The 26,755-nt window shown below is 39.0% G+C and overlaps 1 protein-coding gene across 3 annotated transcripts in view; it reads left to right on the top strand.

Moving 5' to 3' along the window:
* The first annotated feature begins 2,910 nt into the window (after positions 1-2,910).
* Positions 2,911-26,755, top strand: part of GALNT11 (polypeptide N-acetylgalactosaminyltransferase 11) — a 45,699-nt gene continuing 21,854 nt past the window's right edge. For all 3 annotated transcript variants that reach the window (XM_010586129.1, XM_010586120.1, XM_010586138.1), the window contains exons 1-6: positions 2,911-3,122; positions 12,003-12,335; positions 16,182-16,305; positions 18,268-18,434; positions 22,787-22,912; positions 25,229-25,478. In XM_010586129.1, coding sequence (XP_010584431.1) covers positions 12,041-12,335; positions 16,182-16,305; positions 18,268-18,434; positions 22,787-22,912; positions 25,229-25,478 — 962 coding nt within the window. In that variant the 5' untranslated portion in view covers positions 2,911-3,122; positions 12,003-12,040. The remainder of the gene's footprint in view (positions 3,123-12,002; positions 12,336-16,181; positions 16,306-18,267; positions 18,435-22,786; positions 22,913-25,228; positions 25,479-26,755) is intronic.

The following is a 26,755-nucleotide window of genomic DNA, read 5'->3' as shown; positions in this document are numbered from 1 at the left end:
CTCATATTTGTTAGTGAATTTGCTTTCTAGGAGTGCTTTTTTTAGTCTTCTGTTTCCTGGAATACCTTAATTTTGTCAGTTAGCACAAATATCGTCTCCTGCATCAGCAGATGCTACGTCTCATTGCCTGTGCAGCAAGAGAAGGCTAAGTTTTGGATTGCATGCTAACCTTCTGTGCTAGCAGTGTGTTGGAAAGCATGGCTTCTAGTGAAGTGGGAAAATGTATTTTGGATCTGCTATTCATTTTGTTGCAACATCCGCGATTTCAGCATCAAAATCCTGAGTATGTTTTCCCATTAGAAACGTTGGCAATAGATAAGTAGAAGAAGAGTGACCAACAGTGGATGGAAAAGGAGTGGTCCACAGCTCTTTCTTTGAAAGGATTTCCTTGGAGACAGAGAGATTGAGTCTGTAAGATCATGTAGAAGGGAATGAGAGACAAAGAAAATTAGTTTTTGGCATAACTTGCAGAAGTTTGCTCTCCTTACAGACAGTGTAAAATCTCTTTATGCTACCCACTTATCACTTACCATTCTAATCCAACAGTTAATGTCCACAAAAATGTTTTTTTCAGAAGCATGCTAATAGAAGGCCTGTTTACTTACATATTTGGAAAACTCCCTATCCTGTTGTCAAATACAATATTTAGCAAGATAAACTTACATTAAACTGATAGCTTAGTTTAGGTGTGTGAGTGAAAGTGTTTTCATTGACTCCATCTGTAGGTATGGTTGTACCAGCAATGGTATCTCTTTGTTAGTATTACTGTATTGAATTAAGGAAGGGAAAAAGAGAGAATGATTCCTATAGAAGAGTTTGCTAGTATAATTTAGAAATAGGTTTGCTGGCAGAGCAGAAGGTGTGAGTTACTGCTGTTCTAACCCAGAGCTCTGCTTGGTATTTATATCATGTCTGGTTATTGTGGCCTCAGAACCTTTGTTGTATTTGCCTTAATGCATCAGTCAGGTTTTATAGGTGGGAGCTGAGACACTGAGTTGCTAAGGATGTCATCAAAATCTGTAGCAGAGCAAATGGTTCAACCACAATGTCCCACGGGTCAATCTGATAAGTATACAGGTGTCCTGGTTCAGTCAGTGAGTTGAAGAGGGAAGACATAGTAGGTTTATATCCTTAGGATTCTTCTCTTATATTAATGCATGGAGACATCAGTGAAAAAATGAGAGAAGTAGAGAGAAACCTGTGTGCAGAAATTACTTTAAACTTCTGTTGGGAAAATGAATCCAAAAGCAAGAAGATTGCAGGGGGTTTTGATCTTTCTAAGAGTTTCTTACTGGAAAAATGGAAGTCCCATGCCTCTGCTGTTCCAAATGGCATGGATACTGTGGACTGTGCTAAAGCTTGGAGTGAAAAACTCCAAGTGACCTTTGTTTCTGGACATGAGAAATACAAATGGACATTGAATTCAACTCAATGCCTACTTTTAGTATTTCTTTCAGTTCTACTTTTTTTTTTAACAATGGCCGTCCACCCAGGAGAACTCAGTTTGGACATGATATATTGAGGAAATCTCTTAAGATAGTGCCATCTTTTAATAGTGTGGTGAAATGTAACAAGAGTTAAGAACTCCGAGCAGTTTAGAATGAGTTAAATATTTTCCATTCAGAGGCAGTTTGGGGATTTAAACTCTAACTTGTTTTAACCTCACTCACAGTTCTGGTGCTACATTTAATTTTTTTTTTTTTTTAAAAAAAACCCAATAATGTCTATGTATTGATCCTGGGCTAACCAAACTAAGTTGCAAGGGCAGACTGCAGTGCTACAGCAAGTAGCTGACAGGCTAGTGCTATCTTAACTGTGGTGATTTCTGACATCTGACTGTCAGTGAATGTGACATGTCTGGTATCCAAACATGGCACTTCTAATGTACTTTTATGTAAGTTTCTGCATATTGGAAAGAAAAACCCTGCAGAAAAAGAGAAATGAAGTAGACTTGTGTGATTTGTGGGGAGTAAGCTTGGAGGTCTATGAATTCTGTAATCTGATGCTGTAGGATAAGATGCAATGTAACCATTCTTGTGAAGACATTTTCCAATTCTGTAGTACTAGTAATAACTTAATTGCAGCAGTTTGGCGTTTTATACATGTTCAAGTGTAGTCTTTTGAAGTTTCTAGTCTGAGTTTGCAAATGTCTTGTTTATTTTTTTGTATACAGCTGTTCATTTCAGTCCTGAGTTCTGCACAGCTGTAGATGTCTGCTTGGGGCTAACTGCGGAACTGGGATTTGCAGAAAAAACTTGTGCAAAATGCAGTGTCCATGGTCAGTAGTCACAGGTTTAAAATTGAGACTGGTCAACCCCAGTTTTTACTGTCCCACTCAAAAGTGCTTCAGTGAGGTCTGTTTTGTTGCCAAATTTGCTGCCAGCTTTTTTGGCAGGAGGGCTGTACAAATAAAGTCTGATTTATTTATTTATTTTTCAGAATTGGAAAGTGTGTTTTCACTTTGCTTGTAAAAGACTGAAAAAAGCCCAAAGCACTTTTGATGAAAATTTCTTAAAATGAACAGAAAGCATACCTAGAAAACGTCAGTCAAAATGTGGCAATTCTATAAAATAACTAGTGATTTGGAAAATGAGGAGTAAAGGAATTTCTAGAATTTAATTTTGTATACAGCTTAATGATCGTTTTCTCTAGCATTACTGTGGTCTAATGCATTGATATTATGATGAGGAATGCCTCAGAAATACACTTCTCTAGTGAGTGGCAGTAAAATGACCAGTCTTGTTTATGCTGCCAAATCCATGGATCCATATGTATCATGCATCAGCTGGGGGGGGGAATATGAAAAAAACCCGCAAACACAGAAAAATAGGTTGGTGCTCTTGGGGCAGTATATGCAGTCAAATGAGAAATAACTTTGCAGCATTCATGTCCTAAGACACATCCAAATTAGCTTGTTGTCATAGAGAAGCTTGTGTTTGTTACCCCATTCCTAGTTAGGACTTGGAAGCGGTACTCAGCAACAAAGTGTTAAGTTTCAGGCTCAGCATTTTATTGTTCACTGAGAATGAAGACACCAACTGGATTTGACTGCTATTGCAGTAAATGTGTTTTCACTATGTAACCTTGCACTGCTTCTGTAGCACCGACTCTTCTGGAAAAAGGTGAGTGTTCTTCTGTTCAGCTGTTCATGTAGAAGTGTGTCGTATCAAATTATTTTGCATGCATCTGTATTTTTACTGTTATTTTGGTGAGCTTTGCAGACGTAAAATGCAAAGGACAGCTAAGCAGATTTTAAACATTTAGAAAAGGTATTAAGCAGCTTACTTGTGTGTAGTTGACCTTGTAAGCTCTCTTACATTTTGCTTTTGTATATAGTGCTGGAGGGTTGTTAAACTAATGTTTAGATACATGGATCTTCAATGTGAGAGAGGTGCATTGAAAAAGAAGTTGTCAGCGTGGGTTTTTTAATCTTGCTGTTTTCTAAGCTGTATGTGAAGAAGGAAGGGCTGTATTACAAAATGCATGCGTCTTTCTTTGGAGACAGTACATGAAAATTCTGGCTTCCTTGAGAGCTGGTTTTGCTAATGAAAAGAAAATCTCACTATTTCAATTGGAAGAAAGTGTTTATTAGCAACAAAAAGGAAGAAAGTATTTTTAGGACTTCGTGAATGGCATGACATGTATTTATATGCCAGATGGCTTAAAGTAACATCCAGCTGAGCAGCCCTATGGTGCAGCGTTTGTTAGGGGGATAGGTAAGAAAATTCCATGCATGTAACTGTGCTTTGGGAAACCAGTAGGTTGTTGTTTTTTGAGGGGGGTGGGGAAGCAGGGGGGAGAGCAGTTTATGAGGACACTGCAGCAGCATGAAAATTGTCTACTGTATAGCACTTACTCAGTATTGAGCACTAGGATTTTGGTAAGCTCATGTTTCTAATCCAAGTGTACTTGCTTTCCCTAATCAGACTGTTACTTTTCTTGATGCGATCTTGTACCACTGGTTGTAACTAAAACTGGTGTTCTTTTCTGTTGTTTGTTAACGTGAGATCCTGATTCTTAGGAAACTTTTTCTTTCCAAAACTTGTAACTGCTTTTTTCCATTAAAATTGTGTCCTTAAATGAGAGCCCTTGTGAAATATTCTCACTCCTTGGAGAGGAGAAGTATGTGGGGAGAAAGGTATCCTTTATGAGTAAGGAAAAAAAGTAGTATGTTTTGTTGTTGACAAAAGTGAAAGATATTACTGCAGAAGATACTTTAAAATTTCTTTAAGGGAGCATTTGAAATGCAGGTGAGTAAAGAAGGAACTTCACATTTTTATTATAAAAACGCTAAAGTGTTTGCATTCACTCTGGTATGGCAGCCTGCTAAGTAAAGCTTTTTTAACTGGAGTTGAGAAATTCTAAAAAGCTTGATAAGCAAAGTTATGTTCCTAGAGGAGGCATTTCAATATATAGTCCACGGATTTAAAAATGATAGTATGCAATATTTAGACATCTCTGGTTAAGGTCCAAAAACTGAAATAACAAATGAGTATATAAGTGAGTCATTTGACAGTGGTAAAATAGTGAGGGATGAGAACCTAAAGACATAAAGAAGATGAATTTTTAAATTTTTCCTAAAACACTTTCTGCTTTTCAGACTTGGTATACTCATAGTATAGGTTCTTAGGTCTTCAGCAATTCATGCAACTAGTCTGTCTATGTGCCTTTCTTTATCTATAAAGTATGATGAATTTTACTGGTATTTTAAGATTATTTATCTGTAAAGTGTTGATCAAAATTTTGTATTCGTTCCAGGAGGATTTATTTTAGGTGGTATGACATGGACTTGTATAGCTGTGCTGAAATGACTAAACTGTTGGCTCTCAAAGCTTTTAAAGTTGCATTTAGAAGTGACTTACAGAGGCTAATTAAAAATAGATCTTAGTGTGTCATCTCATTAAAATGAATGGGAACAGTGATCTTATGCAAGAGGACAGCCTGTGGTCCACAGTCTATTTCTGTGAATGAGGGTTGCTGTGACTGGAGTTACATTAGTCTTTTTTAACTCTTTCATTCTCCCACCTTGCACCTCACTAAATAGCCTGGTTCTGTTTTCTTGATAACATCCCTGTAGATAGCTGTGGGCTGCTATTAGGTGTCGTGTCCCCCCCCCCCCCCCCCCCCAAGCCGTCTCTTCTGCAGGCTGAAGAAGCCCAGCGTCCTCAGCTTCTCCTCACAGGGCAAGTGTTCCAGCCCATGACCATCTTGATGGCCTTCCGCTGAACTTGCTCCAGTTTACTGATGTTTGTCTTGTACTGGCAGATCCCAAACTGGGTACAGTACTGTGCCTGTGGTCTTATGACTGCTGCGTGGGGTGGTGTAATTGCATCCCTCAGTCACCTGGCTGTGCTCCTATTGATAAGCCCGTACGCCGTCAGCTGTCATTGCTGCAAGGGCGTGCTGCTGGCTCCTGTATAGCCAGACCTCCCAGGTCCTTCTCTGCAGAGCTGTTCCCCAGGCTGTGTCAGCGGCCAGGGAGTTTGTCTGTCCCAGGTGGAGGACTTAGCTTTTGTCCTTGCTGAGTGGCACGAGGTAGGTTCCTGTAGGCCCAACCAGTCTTTACATGAGTAGTTACCTGCCTATATTGTGTCAAAAATAGCCACTTAATTCATAAAGTACAATGACTCAACCCTTCTGTAAGGTCAAAAATTAATGATTGGTTTTAATTAAAAACAAACTGGCAGGTAGATCCAATTTAGTGCTAAAAAAATCCAATAGGAGGTTTTTTGTTGTAAGAACTTAAATTGGGTTGGCTCTTAGATTCTGGAGCACGTGAAACAATAAGCTTTTATTTGGAAATATCTCTGGCTCTTGTTCTGAATGTCTGTTCAATGCATGTTGCTCCTAGTGATGTGTGTTGGAGTCTGAAACAAAAGCTGCCTAAGGTGTCCCTTTTTCATCTTGCTAGTCTATTAACTTAAGGATGCCTGGAAAAAACTAATTATCATGAAGTGCAAAAGCTACTGTGAATGGCATCTCTGTTTGTGAGATGAGTGTATTATTGGAGTACTACTTATTCCTAATCTGGCCTCTGTTCATTGTACTGTTAATGCTGTTATTTGCTAGTGATTCAACAAGAAAATAGCAAAGCCTGTTCATGCTGATGCTTGTTTTGGAAGAGGAGCGATGGTAGCCATAACATCTTGGAGGCCAAGAAATATATAAAGAGTTAAGGCTATTAAAAGAGCAAAATTGCATTTGTAAGTAGTGTTGCTTTATCTTCTTGCATTTTTCCCCCCAAAATAAATAACAAAGTAAAAATTAAAAGCATCTGTAGGAGGTCATGCAGCAAATTATCCTAACACTCTGTAGAAAGATAAAATTAGTTTAATGATTTTTTTACTAGAATTCTCTTTAAAAATGAAGATTATACACATCTGTTCCTTGCCTTAATATAGGTCCAAAATACACAGGCAGTCTTGCAGGAAATCTGGGTGGTATGATTTGTGTATCTGTCTTAATTTTCCGTTTGTTTTTTTTTTTTTAAGAAGAAGAAAAACTGTTCTTGGAAAAACTACAAGCAGACTTTAAGGTTTTCTCAAATAATTCTTACTCCTATTTCAAATATCTTGAGGTTAATCTGATCCTCTCTTTGACCTCTAACAAACATGAGTTTTGGCACAGTCATGAAATATCTAGTCATACGGTGTGTTTACTAAACTGTGAGGTTAATCCAAGCAGATGTCAGTGTTTAAGCAGTGGCAGGTCATAGAGCTGGTAGCTACTTTTGCTCTTTAAGCCAAAATATTGTGAAATGTGGTTGGCATATTTTTTTCATTAAAGCTATTGAAGGCTAACACATTGGGCCAGTGTTATTGCTGCACAGGTTACAAATAACAAATTCTCCCAGGCTGTCTGGGGGAACAGAGTTGTATCGTTGTTGGGCCAGTTATTAAATGAATGTAAATGTTACTGGGTTTGATGTATGAAATTAATGTCATGCTGGTGTTGTAAGGGTGCTACAAGAAACTGGTGCAACATGGAAAGCAGTATTGCACAGTAATTACTGAAGCTCAAGTCTGGTGGGTAGGCTCCTGGAGTTTTTTTTCAGCTTTGCAATTGATTGACTTTTGGAGACTTTTACGAAGTTACTAAATATTTAACTTTTATAGTTCTCTGAAAAAAAAATATCAATGATTTACTACTTCTGCAAGGAACTGAGACTTCTGTACTGGAATTCATGGAAATTAGGAATATTTTACTCTTGGCATTTCTGGCATGTGGGTCTGCAAACTCAGTTCCAAGGTTTTGCCAAGTTTCAAGTCTGAAAACTATCAGGCAATAAATATACGACAATCAAAACAGAGCAACAAGAGAGAGACTGAAAGGTAGAATATTTGGTTAGAAATTCTCAGAATACTGTGCCTTTCAGTCTTGGTCTCTTCTGAGCTGATGGGGGCAGCTTCTAAGATAACTTTTTTCCTTTCTTGGTCACCCCAGTTGCCTCCAAAATGGATTGCAATTTCCTGATGTAGGAGATGCTGCCAGCTTGAATGATTTGTTTGTCATGTTGAAGTATCTTTGGATTCCTAAGTATACCAATGCAAACAGCCATAAACTCCATGTATTGCTAGAATCTTGTGTATGTGAATGAATGCTTGTAAAATACTTAAAGCTGTTATCATTTATTATTTGCTGTGAAAGCTCCTGTATTGTCAAGGAAGAGGAAATGTCTTCAGTTCTTTCTGGATGTTCTTTATGACATGAGTTTTTGGGAAAGAGAATTGTTTAAGGTATTTTGGAAACTTACTTTTGGCAGCTTTGTTGCTTTTTGGAAATGAAGGGGAGAAATATGATAGACCCTTCAAGCCTAGTCTCATTTACTGGTAAAATCTATGAGGAACTGTATTGTGAAACAATTCTTGATATGTTTAAATCATGGGTGGCTTTTTAATGGCAATTAGTATTTTTGTTTGCATTTGAATAAATAAATAGAAATGTATTTTAACTATACTGTCCAAATAGCAATTTATTGGTGACTGGACTTAGTGTTATGGTATTTATTGCATAGGTGAAAATGACTCTTATGAGCCCATTGACATTATTATCTCGATAATGCAATTCTGCTTTTTTGATTTAAGTTGTTTCTATCTAACTGTTCAAACCTGCTAGCTCTGCTTGCATTAGCAGAGCTTTAGGACTGTTGAGTTAAAAATATATATAACCTGTTTTTCTCATGCAGCATGTATCAGGGCTGAGAAAGATCCTGTATTCAGGAACAGCTTGTCTCCATTAAAAAAAAAAAAAGGTGAGGAAAAAAAGGAAAAAAAATGGTTTGGCTTTGTGTAAGTTTCAAAATCCTGCTTGGAGAAACTGACAGAGAGGATGAGTGTTTAAGATGATCATCAGGGTATTGTGACCATGCATAGGCAGTCACAGACAGTTGTTGGGTAAATTGGCAAAGTGTGTATCTTAGAATACTTCACAGAACTGGAAAGCAGAAGAGTCTGGACAGGGTAAGGCTTTTATTCACTGTGTCTAGATGGCTTGCAGAAGAAAGTCGCAGATAGGGAGATGGGTGAGGGAAGAATCGAGGGCCAAGTGGCTGCCTCTGAACTGAGTGTTTCCTCCTGGGTTCTTGTGATCAGCTGAAGTGTTCTCTCCTGCCTCTCTCCAGCATGTATCGAAGTGGTTATTTTTTTCATTGTGTGCTGAAATGAGTGAAGGGATACTTGTTTCTTGGTATATTGAGGAGAGGCGGAGATGTATTAATGTGATTGCACTTTGTATGCATAGAAGTATAGGGCTGGGAAGGTTCTCCTGGTTCCTCAGGGCAGGTCCCAAGCAGGACTGATATTGCTTAGGACTTGAAAACCTACTGCAGCCTCTTTGCTAAAACACATCTGTAAGAAGTCATGGTGAAACTAAAACTGTCTAAAACTGGAGTGTGCAGCTCTGACGCATATTATGACTTCTGTGGCTGCTTAAATGGTAGAAGTGGTTGAAACCATAGAACAGTGGTTGTGTAAATGCATATGTGTTGGTGAATAAAGTAAACTAATAAGCCTCAATGTGCTTTTCATAGGCAGGGTTTGAATTTTTTCCATTCTGCCTTCAAAATTAAGCATCTAACAAAACATTTGGTGCTTAAAGAAAGTAAATAGTGAGCCTGTATTTTCCTGCCAAATGTATTACCAAGTGTCTTGGTTGAATAGCAAGCTACTGAAAGGGCCTAGTTTTCTGCATTGTGGAGGTTCTGTCATTTGATTTAAATGTAGTATTTCAACCTTTGTATCCTTCTACAAAACTGCAAAGCAGTGAAGGAGCGGAAAGGAAGGTGAAGCAGTTCTGCTTTAGCAAGGAGCACGTGGAAATAATATCATGCTCAGGTTTGCATTTGTTGCCTGCGTAACAGCAACCAAGTGTGTGCTTTCAGCCTGGTCAGAGGGCTTTCTAGAGATGGAAGGGATATACAGCAATCTTTTCACTCTGGTGATTACTAATTTATCTCTTCCTCTTTAGTGTGAGTATGCCTGATGTCGGTCACAGCAAACTTCCTTTAGTTTGGCTAGAAGTGCCACAGCAGCAAGGTGGAGCTCTGAGCTGTAAAAGGGATGCAACAAGCTGGGGAAATATTTAGTCCATGATGAATTCTGCTCTGTGTGCCTGTCTTCCTGCTGTTACCTGAGATAGCAAGGATTATCTTTGGTTTTCCTGTGCAAGCTGCAGTGTAGATGTGTCCTTAAACAGCTCTGAAATGAAAAGGTTCCTTCTCTGTTATAGTAATTTTTATCTTACTGGAACAGTTCTATTCCACAATGTAAGTGCATGTGCTGTGATGTTAGGAATGTGCATCTGTGTTACCATAATGAATGGAAAACAGCTCTAAGAGGTTTTGAGGAGCAGTATATTAGGTTTTGACAAGTCCTACAACAGGTGACCTCCTTCTGGCTGTGCAAAAAAAAAAAAAAAAAAGCTGGCAAGCACCCAGATCTTATTTTATGGATAAGTATTAATTGTCTGCAGACTGTCTGGCAGGAAGAATTATTATAATGAGAGGATATAAGTGTTTATCTAATCTTGCTCCTTTGCAGCCTCATGTGCTTTTTCTGAGCCTAAGTTCATGTTGGTATGATCATTGACCACTGTTAGCACAGGGAATAAGGCATTGGGGATTGGCAATCTGTACTTCTCCAACTGGTAAACCCATTCTGCTAGCTAGAATGAGGGGTTTTTGAATCATTTCTGCCCCAGAGCATTTGTTGCCTAATTCCATGGCTCTACAGTTAAGCAGCAAGATTTCTGTGTGACAGTGTTAGAGAAAGAGCCTGTTTCATAGAGCATGCGATTCATCTGTATGCACAGGGTCAGTATGAGGTTTAAACCCTGTTTAAGACCTTTTTAAGCTCCTTGGACTTAACTGCTGCGTAGGTTGTTGCCTTGCAGAAGTGAGGGAGTTTGACATGGTAAGAACAATGAGTAAATTATTTTTGAGAAGGTTTGGGGTTTTTTTTCTTTATTTTACTTTGTGGATATTTTCTTTTGGAAGGGAGACAATAACCTGCTGCAGTCTGGGAAATGTGAGCTTGAATTTTGACGTGTATTCTTTTTGGATGCAAGTCACTTAGGACTCAAAATTACATTGCCAAAATAAGTGGGATCTTTATAGGTTTCTTTGGGATCATGAATTCCTTCTAGCGCTGTTTAGTAGTTTTCCACATTGAGAAGGGAATAACCTGTTTGTACTCACAAATGTTGTTGTGGTTTGTTCTTTGCCAGGCTGACCTGAAGACTTCTGGTAGTTTCCGACTTTTTGAGAAGTCTGAAAAATGCATCAGTATAAACTCTTGACTCCTACCCCAATACTTTATTTTCTTAACACAAATATTTTGCTAATTAAAAGGTGATTAAATAGTTTCTTAAATTTTTGTTACTATGCAAAGAATTTGTTGTGGTTAGATAATGATGAGAGAAATCTAATTGTTTGAGTTAGTGTTTTTCTCAGTTTTGGGAACTGAGCTGTATAGTTTTGAGGGTTTGTGGGTTTTTTTGAGCCTTTTTCAGATTTGAGCAACTCCAGAAAGTTTACCTGATTCTCCTGGGCCATAAATAAAATGTTATCACCAGCTTCATATGCTTTACTTCAGGGATTTGCTTATGATAGTAATTTTCAATATAGCTTGGGGAAATTGTGTTAGTGGATGGGTACTTCCTTCCAGCTCTAGGTGGGCATCTTCTCCAGGGAGTATGGAAGCTCTTCTGGAATCTGGAGAGGCCTGCAGGAACCCAATAGATTACCTTGGAGCTTTTTGCTCTTTCCCTATCCCATATGTGTTTGTTTCTGCAGAGAAGAGTGTCTGTAAACATGACTGTCATGGTGCTATGTGTTGTTAAATTGCACCCCATGATTTCTGTAATTTCTGGGGTGCTCATGATGGCTGTTTTTAAATTTGGGACAAGGAGGACTGAACTATGTAGCTTTTTTGAGTCTGTGTTCTCTTGTTCTGTTCTTTAGGACAGGGAAGGAACTGAACTACAAAATTGGACATGTCTGGATATACTCTTGGACAACTGGCTCAAGGTGGCCCTGCTTGAGCAAGGTGGTTGGACAGGGATGACCTCCTGAGGTCCCTTCCAACCTCAACTGTTCTGTGATTCTGTGAAGAATCAATTCCCTGTGTGCAGTATATTTAGTTAAATAGTGATATGTTTAAATGAATGCAGGCATACAAGGAATGTACTGTTGTGGAAGAGAGATAATTATATAACTATTAGGAGGAAAAATTAGTCGTTTTTACCTTTCATTGTGATGTGTCACTGGGCTCTTAGTGATTGTTCGCTTCATGTTTTAAAGCAGTACACAGAATGTGCAAACTGGTCATGGTTTTTTTTTTTAATAGGAAAGTGAAAAAGGATTTCATTCTTAAGGTCTGTGCTTAAAGTTCAAGTTTCAAAAATCATTTAATGGAAGAGCAACCTACAGAATGCATTTCCTAATGTATAGACCTGATGAGGTAACAGGCAGCACTCTCAAATTATGTGTTTTCACTCTCTTTCAGGTAATTGAGAATGGGTCCTCAACGATGCTAAGTCTACAATGGGAAGTGTCACACTTCGCTATTTCTGCTATGGGTGCCTTTTCACATCTGTGACCTGGACACTTCTGCTCTTTGTTTATTTCAACTTCAGTGAAGAGAACCAATCCTTCAAGAATGTGCCCGTCAAGGGGCTGGAACCTCAGAGGCCATTTCCAAAAAAATTCTACCCCCGTTTTACACGGGGGCCTGTTCATATACCTGAATTGCAACAGAAAGATAGTAAGATAGGAAATCCTCTTGGAAATCATGTCCAGGACCCACTTAAGGGGGAGGTAGAATTCTCTCCTGAAATGGGTAAGCGGTTTTCAGGGCTGGTGACAAAATTATTAAAACAGTAAAAGAAATGAGATGTTAAGGTTGGTTGGTTTGTTTCCTTGTTTTTTAAAGGATTGCAGGGAAGATAGTGTAATGAAGCCATTTTGTTTGTTGAAATGCAGGTGGTACTAGTGGCTCCCTTCATTAGAAATTACTTGAAATTTATTCTATTGTGTTTAATCCAAAATATATGTCTCCTCACATTTACAGTTGTGCTGTGTAAGTGCTAATAAGGAGGACTGAATTACAGCAAAGTGTCTACCTTTCACGTAGTTCTTGCTTTTGGAAGGTTCAGTGTATGCTTGTTTAATATCTTACTCCTGTTTTGCCTGGGCTCAAACACATGAACTTTTATTAGCCACAGAGAAACTCTACTCATATGCTGTAATTAGAAATAGCTTGATAACAATGCACAATGAAGAGGACCCATTGATTTGGAGAATATCCTTGGAGTATGAAATAATCCACAAAAAATGTGTGGGACAAATTATGGTGAAAGATTTACTGAGATGACGGTGGTTAGGGCCAAATCCTGCTTACTTTGTACCAGCAAAGGCCTGTGTGTTTTGTTGGAGCATATTTCATCAATGAGATGATTTGAGTTTGTCTTCCAAACTTGCCTTCCAGACTAAAATGCTTTGTATATTTAACTGCTTACTGCTTAGTGTTTGCTGTTGTGTTCAGATATGCAAACTGACGCATGTTGCATACTGGCCTGCAAACTTGCTTTAAGTCTGGAGGCAGATGTGGAGTGTTGTGGTATTGGTGTCAATTTGGGAATTACGGCATAGTACCCTTTATAGCCAGGAGTTTAATACTCATATCTGATTGAAGTCCTTTGTTGTTACTTTGGATGAATGCTGGATCACCAGCTTCAAGAGTTTATAGAACTTTACCAAACTTCAGTTTCCAAGTTGGTCATTAGATCTGCGTGAATATGTAGGGAAAAAGTGCCAATTCGCGTTGCCCTGTGGCATTACAAATGTTTATCAGTTTACTGCAAAAAGCATAAAAGCCAACTGAGGTGAAGGCCAGTCCAGAGGTGGCCATTTCTTTCCAACTGTTCAGTACTGGCCAGGAAAGAAATTGGACCTTTTTAACTAAGAAGTCGCTTGATCTTCAAACCAAGTGACTGGTTTGGTTGGTGAAAGCCAAGGGGAATTGTAGTGCCAGGATAAATCCTACATGAATCATCAGGAGACAGCTGGCTCTCTGTTAGAATTAGATCAGGTGCCACAGGAAAGGGCTTCCTGTCTGTCTAGGGTACGGCAGTGATAAACACACAAAGCAAAAAAAAATGAAAAGAAGTTTGGCATATGATAGCCAAAACCAAACTGTCATCTGGTAGGACAATCTATCTTCTCTTTTTTTTTTTTTTTAATCTGGGAGAGCCACATAACACTGCTAAAGTAAAGCCTAAACTGATGTTTCGATTGCAAAGCCCTTATTTTCCAAGGGCTTTTATCTGCTGTTTGGACTGAAATCTTTCAGGCCTTTTGGATGCATTTTGGATATTGTTCTTCATGAGAATGTTTTAAAAATATTAGCATTCCTTCTTGTCTATATTCAGAAGATCAGAAAAAAGTAGTTAGTGGTTGGCTATAGATGGATTGCAGAATGAAACATTTGGTATGTGGTTCTTAAGCTTGTGCTTTGTATAAAGAAAATGTTTTAAGTTGACACAGTGGCACACTGTGACACTGAGTATTAAAGAATCATGGAGCTGGGTGTCTGAACTGACAAGCCAGAAACCTTACTTTGGAAATGTAGGTGGTTCAGAGGAGGACTGACTTACTGCTTTAGACCACTGGTGCCAGAAGAGTGGCACTGCCACTGTGAACAGACTTCATTCCTGTCCCTGTGATGCAACTTATCCACAGTGGGAGCACTCATCCATAAGCATGATAGCGTCAGTCACCACAAGACACACTATGTGGGTGTAGCCACATCTTTTCCAGATGACCACTACCCAGCACTTCCCACTTGGTCCTGTGCAAATATCAGGGCATCTGCTGTTGAGGTGTTTGATAGTGCAGCTGCATTGCCATTGCTGTAATCAAGACTAAAAGTGACAGGGTGGGCAACATAAATAGTGGGAATGTGGATGCACAGAATTCAGTCTAGAAGGTCATCTTACACCTGTAGGTAGACTTTCCTGAAACACAACTGGTAGTGACATAGCTGTGCTCTGAAGGCCAACCAGGACTACTTGTTTGAAAAGGAAGAAAGTTTCAAAACTTTTTAAATGACCTTTTCTTCTGTTTTTTAACCCATCTGATTTTCTCTGGGCTTGAGCTCAGCTGGCTTTTGCGTAGCTGTTAAAAACTGGAGAACACGAGGTATGAAGAAAGACTGAGAGGATTGGGTTTATTCTGCCTTAGAGAGAAGGCTGGGGGGTGAGATTTTATTGCTGTCAACAGCAACTTGATGGGAGGCTGTAGGGAAGATGGAGCCAGACTCTTTCCGGAGGTGCATGGGGTTATGTTAAAAAAATTAAAGTGAGGAGATTTCTATTAGATAAGAGGAAAAAAAATTTCAGTGCAGTGATGGTTACATGCTTGAACAGGGACATGAAGAGGTTGTAGAATCTCTGTCCTTGGAGATACTGGAGGCTTTCAGTACTTAACTGGACAAGTTTTGAGCAACTTTGAAATAGTTGGACCTGCTTTGAGCAGGGGATTAGACCAGATGTCCCTTCCAACCCAAATTAGTCTATGATTCTGTGAAACATATTATTCTAGATGTATGGTAGCATATGAATGAGGAACCCCCTTGTTTATTTTCTGCAGATTTTGAACCATATAGAGATAATGGGCAGGGTGGAAGGACATAAATTACATGATCCTTGCTCCCTTCTTGTACTGAAATTTCAGTGAAATTGCCACTGTAGGTTGATAATAGCCGGAGGGGACATAAGCATCTCATTCTGTGCAGCCAGTTGAACAGAGACGATAAAAAGTCATTGCTGTGCTACCTGAATAGTTGCAGAAGTGCCTAGCAGACACAAGTGGTGGCTACTAATTCCCTCCTCTCCCTCCTGTTTTTCTGTAGAAGAGCTGAGTGAAGCACCGTAGTACTTTGTTCACACTAGTGAGTTATGGCTCAGAGAAATCTGTGGCACTGAGTCAAGGGAGGCAGGATGCAGCTGAGGATTTCAGCCTTCGCTTCTAGCAGCATACTTATTTATACCAGCAATTGCTGCCTCTGCCATGCGCAGCAACAGTTGATGCTTCTGCTAAATAATCAATAGACAGCTAGCTCTGTTGCTATTTCACTTGCTGTCAAAATCCCAGGTGATACAAACAAGAAGTTCACAGGTGTTTCATAGCTATTTTTATGTGAATGCAGACTTGAGAAAAATGCATGAATTTGGAGTTGCTATTGTGCGGGTTTTTCTACTGTTGTAAATGTATTTTCTCTCTCAAAAATCCTATTACAGACCCTTCATCTGTATGGATAGGTGCTGATGCAGTGTGTGCCAAAGTCTATCCTGCGTTTCTTGTTTGATGTTGGTTTTTATGTGGTGCTAAGAATTAGAGGACATTTAAGTGAAGGGAGTGTATCTGGTAAGGCAATAAACACAATGGAACCATCAGTCTTTAGAGAGTGATTCCATTTTATTATAGCTGCAAGAGCTACTCATGAGTACTACCTGTTTGTGAGGGGTAACAAAAATAGTTGCACTAAGACACTTTGCAAAACCAGAGGGATTTTTGAAGAACACAGTGGGTTTTAGGGGAGATCAAAGCATATGTTTCAATCCTTGATTGTTTCCAAAGGATATTTTTGAGCCTGTTAACTGATCTTGGCATGTTTTTTTTGCAGGAATGATTTTTAATGAAGAAGATCAGGAAGTGAGAGACTTGGGCTATCAGAAGCATGCTTTCAATATGCTTATCAGTAATCGGCTGGGATACCACAGGGAGGTGCCTGATACAAGAGATGCAAAGTATGTACTGATTTTTGGAGAGAACATGGTATAATTTCATGTGCTCAAGGACTTGTTACTCATGTTATACCTGATGTAGTATTTAACATTTTTGGTATTACATTTCTGTTAGATACTCTTTCAGCCTCCTGTGTTGCTGAAGGCAGATTTTCACCTGTTTAAACAGGAGTGCTTGAGGTTAGGATTTTTTTTCTTTGGCCTCTTCTGTCTTTTTTGACTGAATATTGTTTCTGGAGATGTAATTTTTTGCTGGCTGGAGAAGGTATGTGACAGGTAAAGCCCCACAGAAACCAGGCTCCATGCAAAAAGAAAGACTGCTGCTCCCTGAAAGCAAAGTTTTTTTCCTGATTCTTAATTCACTTTAAGTATGCTTAATGAAGAACCAGATTAGTTATACACTTATTCAAACTTTTATGACATTAATTTAATTTTTGTGAGTAGTAGGATTGGCAGACAGCTATTTTGATAGAAACAAGATTCCAAAATAATAATACTTTAAATAAAAGTCAATGTGGAAAAGAGCTAGGAATCAAACTTTCTTTCCAGCAATGCTAAGATTACATGTTCTATGTCTCTTTCATCATGCTAGCTGTGTAGTCAGCTGCTTAAAGCATGCTACAATGTTTTTATTTTTTGAAGCTTCATTTTGAGATACTCAGTACTGTAACTACAAGAAGAGATGCTATAATTCTGTTTGGTACCTTTGAAAAATGGACATTAAATGTTCCAGTGCTCAAGTTAATGACAGACTTTCACCTTATGTACTATTTCACATTTTTTTTTAAGCCTACAGAGGATAAGATGGAAGAATGACTGATGACAAAAGCTCTCTGTTTCTCAGTTAAAGTCCTTGCTTGGTATCTGGATTGCACTGCTCTGAACACTTTCTATTAAAAAAGCAGATTTTTTTTTTCTATAATCTGTCTGATCCATGTAGGGGGGAAAAAACCCGCCACTGTAACAACAACAAAAAACCCCACTGAATTTAAAAATAAATAAACCTGCATCTGTTTTTCTAGTGTTTTTTCTGCTGTGGGTAAGATGTAATGAATTGTACTTGCTGAAAAGCCTCTCCCAAGAGCTAAGTTCATTCCAAGTCAATGAAGATTTTTCTTGTATGCTTCTGGGTTTTCATTTATAGTTTATTGTTTTTATTGGATCTTTAAATGGCATTAATCTGTGATACTGTCCATTTTTAGAAGTATGGACAAATTTTGAAAATAAGGAAAAAGAAAGAATGATGTTCTGCTTTGAGTGGGATTCAGCTTGCAGATTAAGATGCTTAAACCTAGATAGCTGCATGTTAGTCAGTTGTCTCTGCTTTTATTATAATTAGCAGAGATCCAGTCAATGCAGTTAATGGAGCATGCAGAGCTCTTCAGCTGACAAAATGCACTTGCCAGCCTTAGGGTGAGCTGAACACTATCTACTCCACTGACAGCAGTGACTAGACTTAAGTATCTTCATCTGCAGGCTGAATCCCAACCTTGGTTGTTTAAATAGGTGTTTAGCACCATTGGAGCTATGTTGGGAAATCCAACCTAGTCTCCAGCAGCTGGCCAATAAAGTTGTGGGTTTTTTGTAGGCCTCATGTCATATTTGCCATTCCTGTACATGTCTGAGCTACTGGAGGGTACTAGACAGTGTTTTGACAGCTGAAAAAAAGCCCTTGGTGTTTTTTCTTGTTTATGTCTTGGGGATCTGTGAGTCTTACTCCCACCCCAATCCATCATATCCTCTGTTTTCTAACAAGCAGCAATGTTAATTGTAAGTCTGTATTATGTGGAAAGTAACTATGCTGAGTCCTACTGTAGATGTTATGCACCTGGGCTCTTTATCTTCAAGTTAGGGGTTCTTCCTACACATTTAATGTTTGCTTGTTATTTATGAAGTTTCAGTAGTGACCTAGTCCTATGGAAATCCCACTAAAAATAGTGATAACTGCTATATTTCTGTTTGCAGATGTAGGGAGAAGTCCTATCCTTCTGATCTGCCATCTGCCAGTGTTATTATCTGTTTCTACAATGAAGCGCTTTCTGCCCTGCTTCGCACAGTACATAGTGTCCTGGATCGCACTCCTGCACACCTTCTTCATGAAATTATTTTGGTGGATGACAACAGTGAATTGGGTGAGAGAACCTTTCAATAATATTTTGGTCAGTGCTTACACTTCTTGACCTTCCTGTCTCTTCCTGTGCTTTATTGACTGGTCATAATAAAAACATGGAAGACATGATGCAAAACTGGTTTGTACTGCAGTCCATCTCCAAAAAGTGCCAGCCAGTGAAGATGCGTGATGTTCTGAGAAGCCCAAGATGGCATCCCCTTTGATATTGATGAGCTTTGTATCATAGAGCCTTTAACATTTAAAAACAGGCTTTGAAGGTAATAATGAGGAGTGTGTATTTGCAGAGGGGGTGATTAAGCTGTTCTTTATAGTTCAGCTGTTTTTAACATTACCTTGCTTGGCTGCTCTGGTGCTCAGCACAGATTACACTGATCTTTCCGTAAAGTTTGTGGGCCAATACTCACTGTGAATGCATCTGAAAGGAATTGAATGCACATAGTCTCAGCTGCGGTCTTGCAAATAAGTTGATGTGGCACTATGGAAACAGTGCGTCAGTTTTTTGTACTTGCTCAGCGTTTCAGACTGGTAGGTGCTGGGATGGAGCTCAGCCTTTGCTGGGAGGGCTCTGCGTGGCTCTCTCACAGCCTCTTGTGGCCACCCTAGGAGTAGCTGTCCCTGGCTTTTGGTGGAGCAGCCTCTGCTCCCTCAGTCTGGGAGGGGCCGTGGAGGGGTAGACCTTGCAGAATTGCTTTACTGTTGTTGAAAGATTGATGCTTCGGCATTTTTCTCTCGAATGATGGAAAAGGTAAAGACAGACACGCAATTCAAGCGTTTTGGCACTTCAAAAGCAAAATGCCTGTTGAGGAATGTGTTAGTGTAGCAGCACCTGCCAGCAGGACTGTGCAAGTTCCCTGCTTGCCTCTGTACGTATAAAGTCCACAACTTCTTACATTTTTAAAATGATTTTTAGATTATATTTTTTTTAGTACACATTTGGTCTCATCGTTTAGTTTCTGGGTTAAGGTCTCACTTGCTTTAAGAGACTGATTAGATATGTATAATATAGAATGAAATTCTCTTGTTATGCAGCTAGTTCATTTCTCTGAGGTCAGATGAAGTGTTAAGATACAGGAGAGAACAAAGATCAAACACTCTATCCCTTGCTGATAAGAATGCGTAATATTTAAAAGCTTGTTTTGTTGTTTTGTGTTTTGGATGCAATACGCGCTCTTTGCTGCAAAGTCTCTTGAGCAATTTGTTGTTTTAAAGTTTCATAACCTTCATATTCAGAACTAAGCTTAGTTGAAAACTCATTCTTTTGAATATGGTAATGCATTTGGTTAATGCCTGTGTGTAGGCAGTAATACCGTCACTTGTCTGATCTGTTGCTATCTGAAGGCCAAATTAGGTTCAAAACATTCAAGTAGCTACTTTTGCCTTTCTGACTTCAAATTAACATGCTTTGAAGCCGAAGATGGGAGGAGATATTGTTTATACAGAGAATTACTGCTCTTGATTGCACTGCTGCTTAATTTTAATGGGTGGAATTTTACAGCTAAAGAAAGGCAAAGCTGGTTTGATGACTGAGGAGATGGACAAAGACTTTGGCTCTGCCGTGGATCTCATGTGAGCTTGGGCAAATTGCTTAATCTCTATGACTCTCTGATTTTTTTTTTTTTTTTTAAATTCATTTTCCCTACCTTACATACTTCCTGAAATGGCCTCTTAGATTAAATTCTGTCTATTTCTTCAGCTTTAAATGTAGGAGCTGTGCTGCACATCATTGCTGTTGTGCAAAGCTTGGGCCTTTGCATCTAGTTTTGCCTCAAAAAGCTTCTTACACTCAATCAACAGTCTTACTAGCTACGCAGGCGTTTCCATGACTCAGCTGAGTCCACTGTTATATTTTTCTTTCCCTTTGCTGCAAGGCAGGATTTCTTTTTCTAGTACAACTCTTTTCTCCCTGATTTAGGCTTTACCTGTTATGGAACAGCCTACAGGATATGTTGAAGGCTGTTACTGGAGGCATTCTTCTACTCAGAAGAAGAGACTGAAGAACAGAAAAGAAGCAAATTGTCTGCAACTCAGTATTTTGAAATAATAACACCCCTGACTCCCATCCCAGATTTCTCTTGTTTGGAGGAGCCTTTGTCACACAGATTTGGAGCAAGATAATGGCTAAAGTAATTTTTGGAGACTGTCTACTGGCTGAAAGAGAGCAATTCTGTCCTTGGAGCAAAATTTCTCAAGCAGGATGTATTGAAGCAATTTTCTGGGTTATGTCAGAAGAAATCGCTCTTTCCAGTGGTCATGGAGCTGGCACACAAAAACCCATCAACAACAAAAACCCCAAAAGGTGTCTGAGACCAAACCGCCTATTGAGAATGGTCCATGATATGTTCAGTCCCAGGCAATGGCTGGGCACAGTTTCCAGCAGAATACTAGTTTGTCCAGGCCAAAACTGTACTCTTGAGACCATGTTAGCCATTAGGTACTACTGGCTCTTAGGTTCTGCTGCTCAAGCCTGTGTTGTGGGTCTAGTTTAGGTATCAGTATGGACTTGACCTTTTTTTTTTTCTTCCGCTGTTTTCAGAAGTTTGCACATGCCATTGCACATGCAAAACTATTTCCTCTTGTATTGTATGTCCTTTTCATACAACCTTATCTGCCATAAGTGCTGAGTTTGATAGCTGACCTTTTCTGCTTTGTGCTAGCCCTTTGTTTTCTGCAGTTGTACACTGTCTTTCCCTTGCTATGATACATCCGGTGAAGAATGATTCAAGCACTAGTTTATTTTAGGTTTGCAAATTCTTCTGTCCTGCTTATTTGGGTATCTCATTTGGGTAGCATCCTAGAGATGACTTCATTTCATCAACTTTCTAGGAGACTTTCTCCAAAAAAATCTTTCCTATTGTCTCTGGCGTATGATGTCACAGTCAAGACCAGAGGAGAGAATGCCTGTGACGCAAATTAATCCTGTCTGCATCTCTCCACAGACTTTTCTTTGTCCTGGAATATTCTCTAGCACCACATTTGCTATGAGGTACTTTCTCTTTTTTTATCCGTGGTGCCTCCTTGCAGTGCAAAGGCTGAGATCTTAACATTTGGAGTTGCTTCTGGGAATCTCCTTTTCAGTCTTCCTGTCTGAAAGTTCTTGTACCTCTTGAAGGTTACAGCTCTGGCTTCCACATATATTCCTTTGGCATTTAATTGTGTTAACAGCAACTTTAATGTTTGAACTGACATTCATCATCATAATAATAATATTTATTCCAGCATATCTGCTGTTGAAAGTCTGTCTGCCTCTCTATACCAAGGTTCTCTATAAAGTCTCAGCTGGCTTTTTGTTTTTCTTCCTCATTTTATATTCCTCTTTATTTCTCCATAAGCTTATTAACTTATGTTTTTCCATTACTTCAGTCTTCATGTGCCCATCTTCTCTTCAGTGGCCCTACTTTAATGTTAGAAACCACTGTTCTTGGGTGAAAAAAGTATTGTTACTCTTAAAACTGCCATCGATGTAAGTTAAGTTACAGTAGTGCCTATAGACCTCAGTGAACTTTGTTCTCCTTCAAAGCACATGCTTGCCAGCAGTGTCTTTGATCCTTTTGGATTTTAGAAAAGCAACCACCTGTGAGTGAGTTGTACTTGGTATCTGCTGTTGTATCAGCTAAGCAGGTACAGATAATGAAAAGTGTCTTCATGCTTCTTTTTAAAGGTGTTAACATTTGTTTTAGTGTATGGAACATAGTAATTTAAATCACTTGCCTGTATGAAAGGGCTTTCATTACTTCTGCGGTAAATGACAGTCACCATGAGAAGAATTTGGAAATGTCTTTGGAATTGCCTTTTATTTTATTTCTTTTTTTTAGCAGCAGTAATTCCTTTTAGCATAGAGTATAGTAGTTCCAGTTAAATTGAGTCATATTCTACTAAAGGTTTTGCAAACAGAACAAAAAGGTAATAATCCAGTCTATTCAGGAAACCAAGGCTAAGTATAAAACCTGAGACAGTGGCAGTGCGTAAAAAGTTAGTTGGGAAGATATAAGGAAGTGCTTTCTATCAGGACTGCACCCCATGGCAAGCCCAGTCATATGATCCATCACCTTCTTAAATGCAGGCTATGTACCTGCTTTGTCCATGTGGATTTCCACGGTGCAGCAGGAAAAAGTGAAGCAGATAATAGGAAAATGTGTGAATAAAACAATAAAAAAAGGCCACCAGAATTGGAGTGCAGGTGTAGGATGTGGGACGACTGACTGTCCTTTTGATACTCTTGGTTTGAAGCGCTGCTGTATTGGGGTAGCTTTTTGATGAAGTTTTTGGGCCTTTTTGAGTTGAACATCTTGGGACTTTAAGCAGAACTTTCATAATTTCCATCCTGTAGTTGAATTTGTGTTTTCTTTTTCTCAGCTGACTTGAAGAAAGACTTGGGTGAATATGTTAAAACGCAGCTTCCAAAAACCACAAAATTGGTAAGAAATGAGAAGCGGGAAGGCTTGATTCGAGGAAGGATGATTGGAGCCTCTCATGCCACAGGTATACTTTCTTCCTTCTCTTTTCCTTGCGTACTTTGACCATATGTTAATTGGGTGACTTCTCTTTCTGTAGTGCAGCTCTTTCAGATGTTGAATGTTTGACCTGTGATTGCTTTAGCCCGCTGTAAGGGCTCTGCATGTCATACCATGTTCTAAGCTACACAACTTAGCGCAGGGGAAGAAAGCTTTGGAATAGTGTTATCTTAGGTGAGAGACATTTTAGCAATTGTTTCAGAATGTTAATGACTTTGAAATGAATTAATTGCATTGATCTTTGGCTGTTATATTAACTTATGTCGCAACAGCTACACAAAGTGTCTTCAGTGATACCTGTATTATGATAATTGGAGACCTTAACTAACATTATCTTTGTATTTAAATGTTTATGTCATGCAGTTGACCATGATCTTTATAAAGCTTTCTCCAGTATTTCCTCATAGCTTTATTGAATTAGTCCTCACCTGGGGTTTTTCTGTTACTCAATGAGAAGGAAGCAAGGAGGACTTGGTACTCACATGTAAATATAGAGTACATATAATAAATTCACTGTTTTTATAGCTTGTAATTAACTTTAGGAAATCTATGCCGTGTGGGAGGGGGGAGGTGTTTTTTCAAGTCACCCAAACAATGACTTCACAAATTTGGAGCCAAATTTGAGTGTCTTTTAAACCTTGTCTGAACTGTTGATTTGTAATTTTTTTTATTCTTCTTGTGGAGGCTTGCTTTCGATAAAATGAGTTAATGTTTTAGGGTGGGTCAGTGAGATAGTAAAACAAAACCAGCATTTAACAAAATTTAGTGAGGCAATATAGAATTTTCCCTATTCCTGCCCTGAAAGAATGTTGTCTCAGGAACATCTCCATCTGTGCTTGGTATTGTGGTCACAGAAAATTTTCTGCATGTTTCATGTGAAAACTGGTGCTCTAAAATGGCAATCTGCTTCTTATTAAGGTACAGTCTAATCTGGTTTCTAATTTGCCAGTCTAATTGTAATGTTTCTCATACAAGCTTTTCTGTTGTTGCAGTAAGTGTTATTTGGGATAAACAATGTTTGGTGCTTTATGTGCACTGTGTGCCTTTTAGCATAAGATGCTTCCAGTTAAATTCTTTGGCATCTGAGAAAGTATGTGCTACTTTCTCAAATAATTTTGAGTGGCAGATCAAGTCCCTTAATTGGTGTTTACTCATTAGCATTGTAATGGCATAATCCAGAGAGAAAATTGTGCTTGCACTTTCCAAGATGTGCTAGGATTCATTTAAGTTAGTGCAATTTTAAGTCATTTTATTACTCTTCTGAACTGCTGGAGTCTTTTTTTTCTTTCTTTTTTTTCTTTTTCCCTCCTCAGTCAATATTGTCTGTTAATGGGTGTCTCGTTCTATATGTTTGTTTCACAGTTGTTTTCTTTAAAGCTTTTTCCGATGTCTTCCACACTATTCTAGTATTACATAAATTTTGTGTTGGATCATAAAAATTTGGATGACTTGTTCGACCAGCTGAGCCTGAAGGTCCTTCATGTGTCAAACTGCCCTCTCTGACCATGACAGATAATCCCCATGTAAACTGATGGGACTGAAGTGTTGCTTGGTCTAATACTGGTGAATTTGGCTATGCCCATTTAGGGCATTCACTCTCCTTTTAAACTGGTATGAATCCACAATCACTCTAGAGTTAATGAAATGGGGAGATGCTCTGTGTTACTTTATATTCAGGACTTGAAATGTTGTGGCCTGTGTCATGGATGAATGCAGATTAATTCATCAGAATGACTTTGTTTAAAATCCACAGATCTCAGCTGCAACAGTAGTTGGATGGGTGCTGAAGTGTGATATGAAGCGAGCTCAAGGCGATTACAGTCAGCGGACAAAACCAGCTTTGTCATGGGGATAATTGATCCGGCCCAATATCTGTTATTGTCATCTATCCCTGTAGTGTAACTCAGGCGTCGGAGGTGCTCTGCATTAGGACAAATGCACCTCCTGACTCTTAGAGTGCTGGTCTGATGATGTTTCATTTAAAGTACAGTAGCTCTGCTGAATCTGGGTAGAAAATTTGATGAGTATAAAACCCTGTCAAAGAAATGCAAATAATGGCCTACTTGAATGTGAATAGTCATGATCTACCTTCTGCCTTTTGTGACTGAACTAATCCCTGTGGAGTCTCTGGTTTGTCAGTGCTTCCAATTGCAGGTGGTGTTTCCCCTCTGTTACACAGGGTGGTGAGGATACTGCTGATACGCTGCTGCCGATATAATTGCGTATGCGCTTGCGTGTTTCATGCTACCATGGATCTTTATTTTGTGTGCTTTGGCCTCTGTAGGGAAAGTGCTGGTATTCCTGGACAGTCACTGTGAGGTGAACGAGATGTGGTTACAACCTCTGCTGACTCCCATCAGAGAAGATCGCAGGACTGTGGTGTGCCCTGTGATTGACATAATCAGTGCTGACACGCTTACCTACAGCTCTTCCCCGGTTGTGCGTGGAGGGTTTAACTGGGGCCTGCACTTTAAGTGGGATCTTGTTCCTTTGTCAGAACTGGAAGGACCCGAGGGAGCCACCGCTCCAATCAAGTAAGGTTCCTCCTATGTGGTGTGAAGCTCTGTGTAACATATGGATGATCAGAAGCACTTCTTAAGCATTATGGAGTGTTATCTGGGTGTGCGGTTTTAGAAGCAGATGCCTAACCTGTCAGATACCGACTTGTTTATTTTACTTAGAAATAGTTTTGGTTACTATTACCTATTTCAGTTTAATTTCTTGCATTTAATCATGAATTAGATATATCTGTCTTACTAGGTCAAGAAAGCACACTTTTAGAGAACACTTGTACAACAGCAGCTTTTGCTAAAGACAAAAGTCTTAAACAGCTTATGCTATTCTGTATTAAATCTGTCCAGTAATTTTACTTTTGAGCTATGCATAGATGTTTGTTTCCAGTCTGTCAATGTGTTTGGCTTAATGATGATTTTGATAACCGCCTTTGTGCAATAGCCTGCATAGCTCACTAATATAGGCTCTATAATTTCTGTGATGAAATGCTAAAGAATTGCTAGATTGGGAAAATATGTTTTTGTGGTAATAGAAAGGTGGTTTCCTAGCTGATGGCAGAGAACATAAGAGCATATGGTAATTTTCTATGTCAACGTCATTTTTTTTGCTTTAGATTTCACTTACATTTTCCTCAAACAAGCAATTATTTTGTCATAAAGCATCCTAAATGAACACACATGGATGTGAAAACCATCTTTAAAAGATTACTTGTCTCTTTGCGCAATGTGGCAAATGCCTAAAACTGTCTGTTGGAAGTCTGTCCCTATTGTTTTTGTGGTCTTTTGAGGGTTGTTCTGAAACAAAAGTCTTGATAAAGCTTAACACTAGGACTTGAAATTTACCTTCCTTAATCTTTTAACCAATGATGGCTGTCTTGCCTGTACAGAACTGGCAATATCTGGTTCTTGCTGGACACGTAACTGTTATAAAATGATGTCAGTAGACACCTGTTTTTTAGTAGCAGGCACATACGGCTCAGACATGAGAATAGAAGCTGTCCCAGCATGAAGCCCTTCATGAGAAGGGCCAGTGCCGGTAGAGCAATAGCAGGAAGCTGATTGTGCTTTTTCTAGTCGCAGGTATCCACCTCGGTACAGAATTCAGGTTTGTAAGGTGAAAGAACTTTACCTTTTTTACAAACAGACTCCTTGCAGATCATGTGGTACTTTTATAAGATTTGCAAAGTGAATCAGTAACTGGGCGGTCTCATCTCTCTTTCATTCTCTTTTCTTGGACTGTAAATGAAGAGCATTTTGGGCTGATGCAAGCAGCTCCAGGACAAGGTTCTCTGCTGTTA

This window comes from Haliaeetus leucocephalus, unplaced genomic scaffold (genome assembly GCF_000737465.1).
Source record: "Haliaeetus leucocephalus isolate CR32 unplaced genomic scaffold, Haliaeetus_leucocephalus-4.0 Scaffold0, whole genome shotgun sequence".
In the NCBI taxonomy this organism is placed as follows: Eukaryota; Metazoa; Chordata; class Aves; order Accipitriformes; family Accipitridae; genus Haliaeetus; species Haliaeetus leucocephalus.
This window is presented reverse-complemented; position numbering and strand designations above follow the sequence as displayed.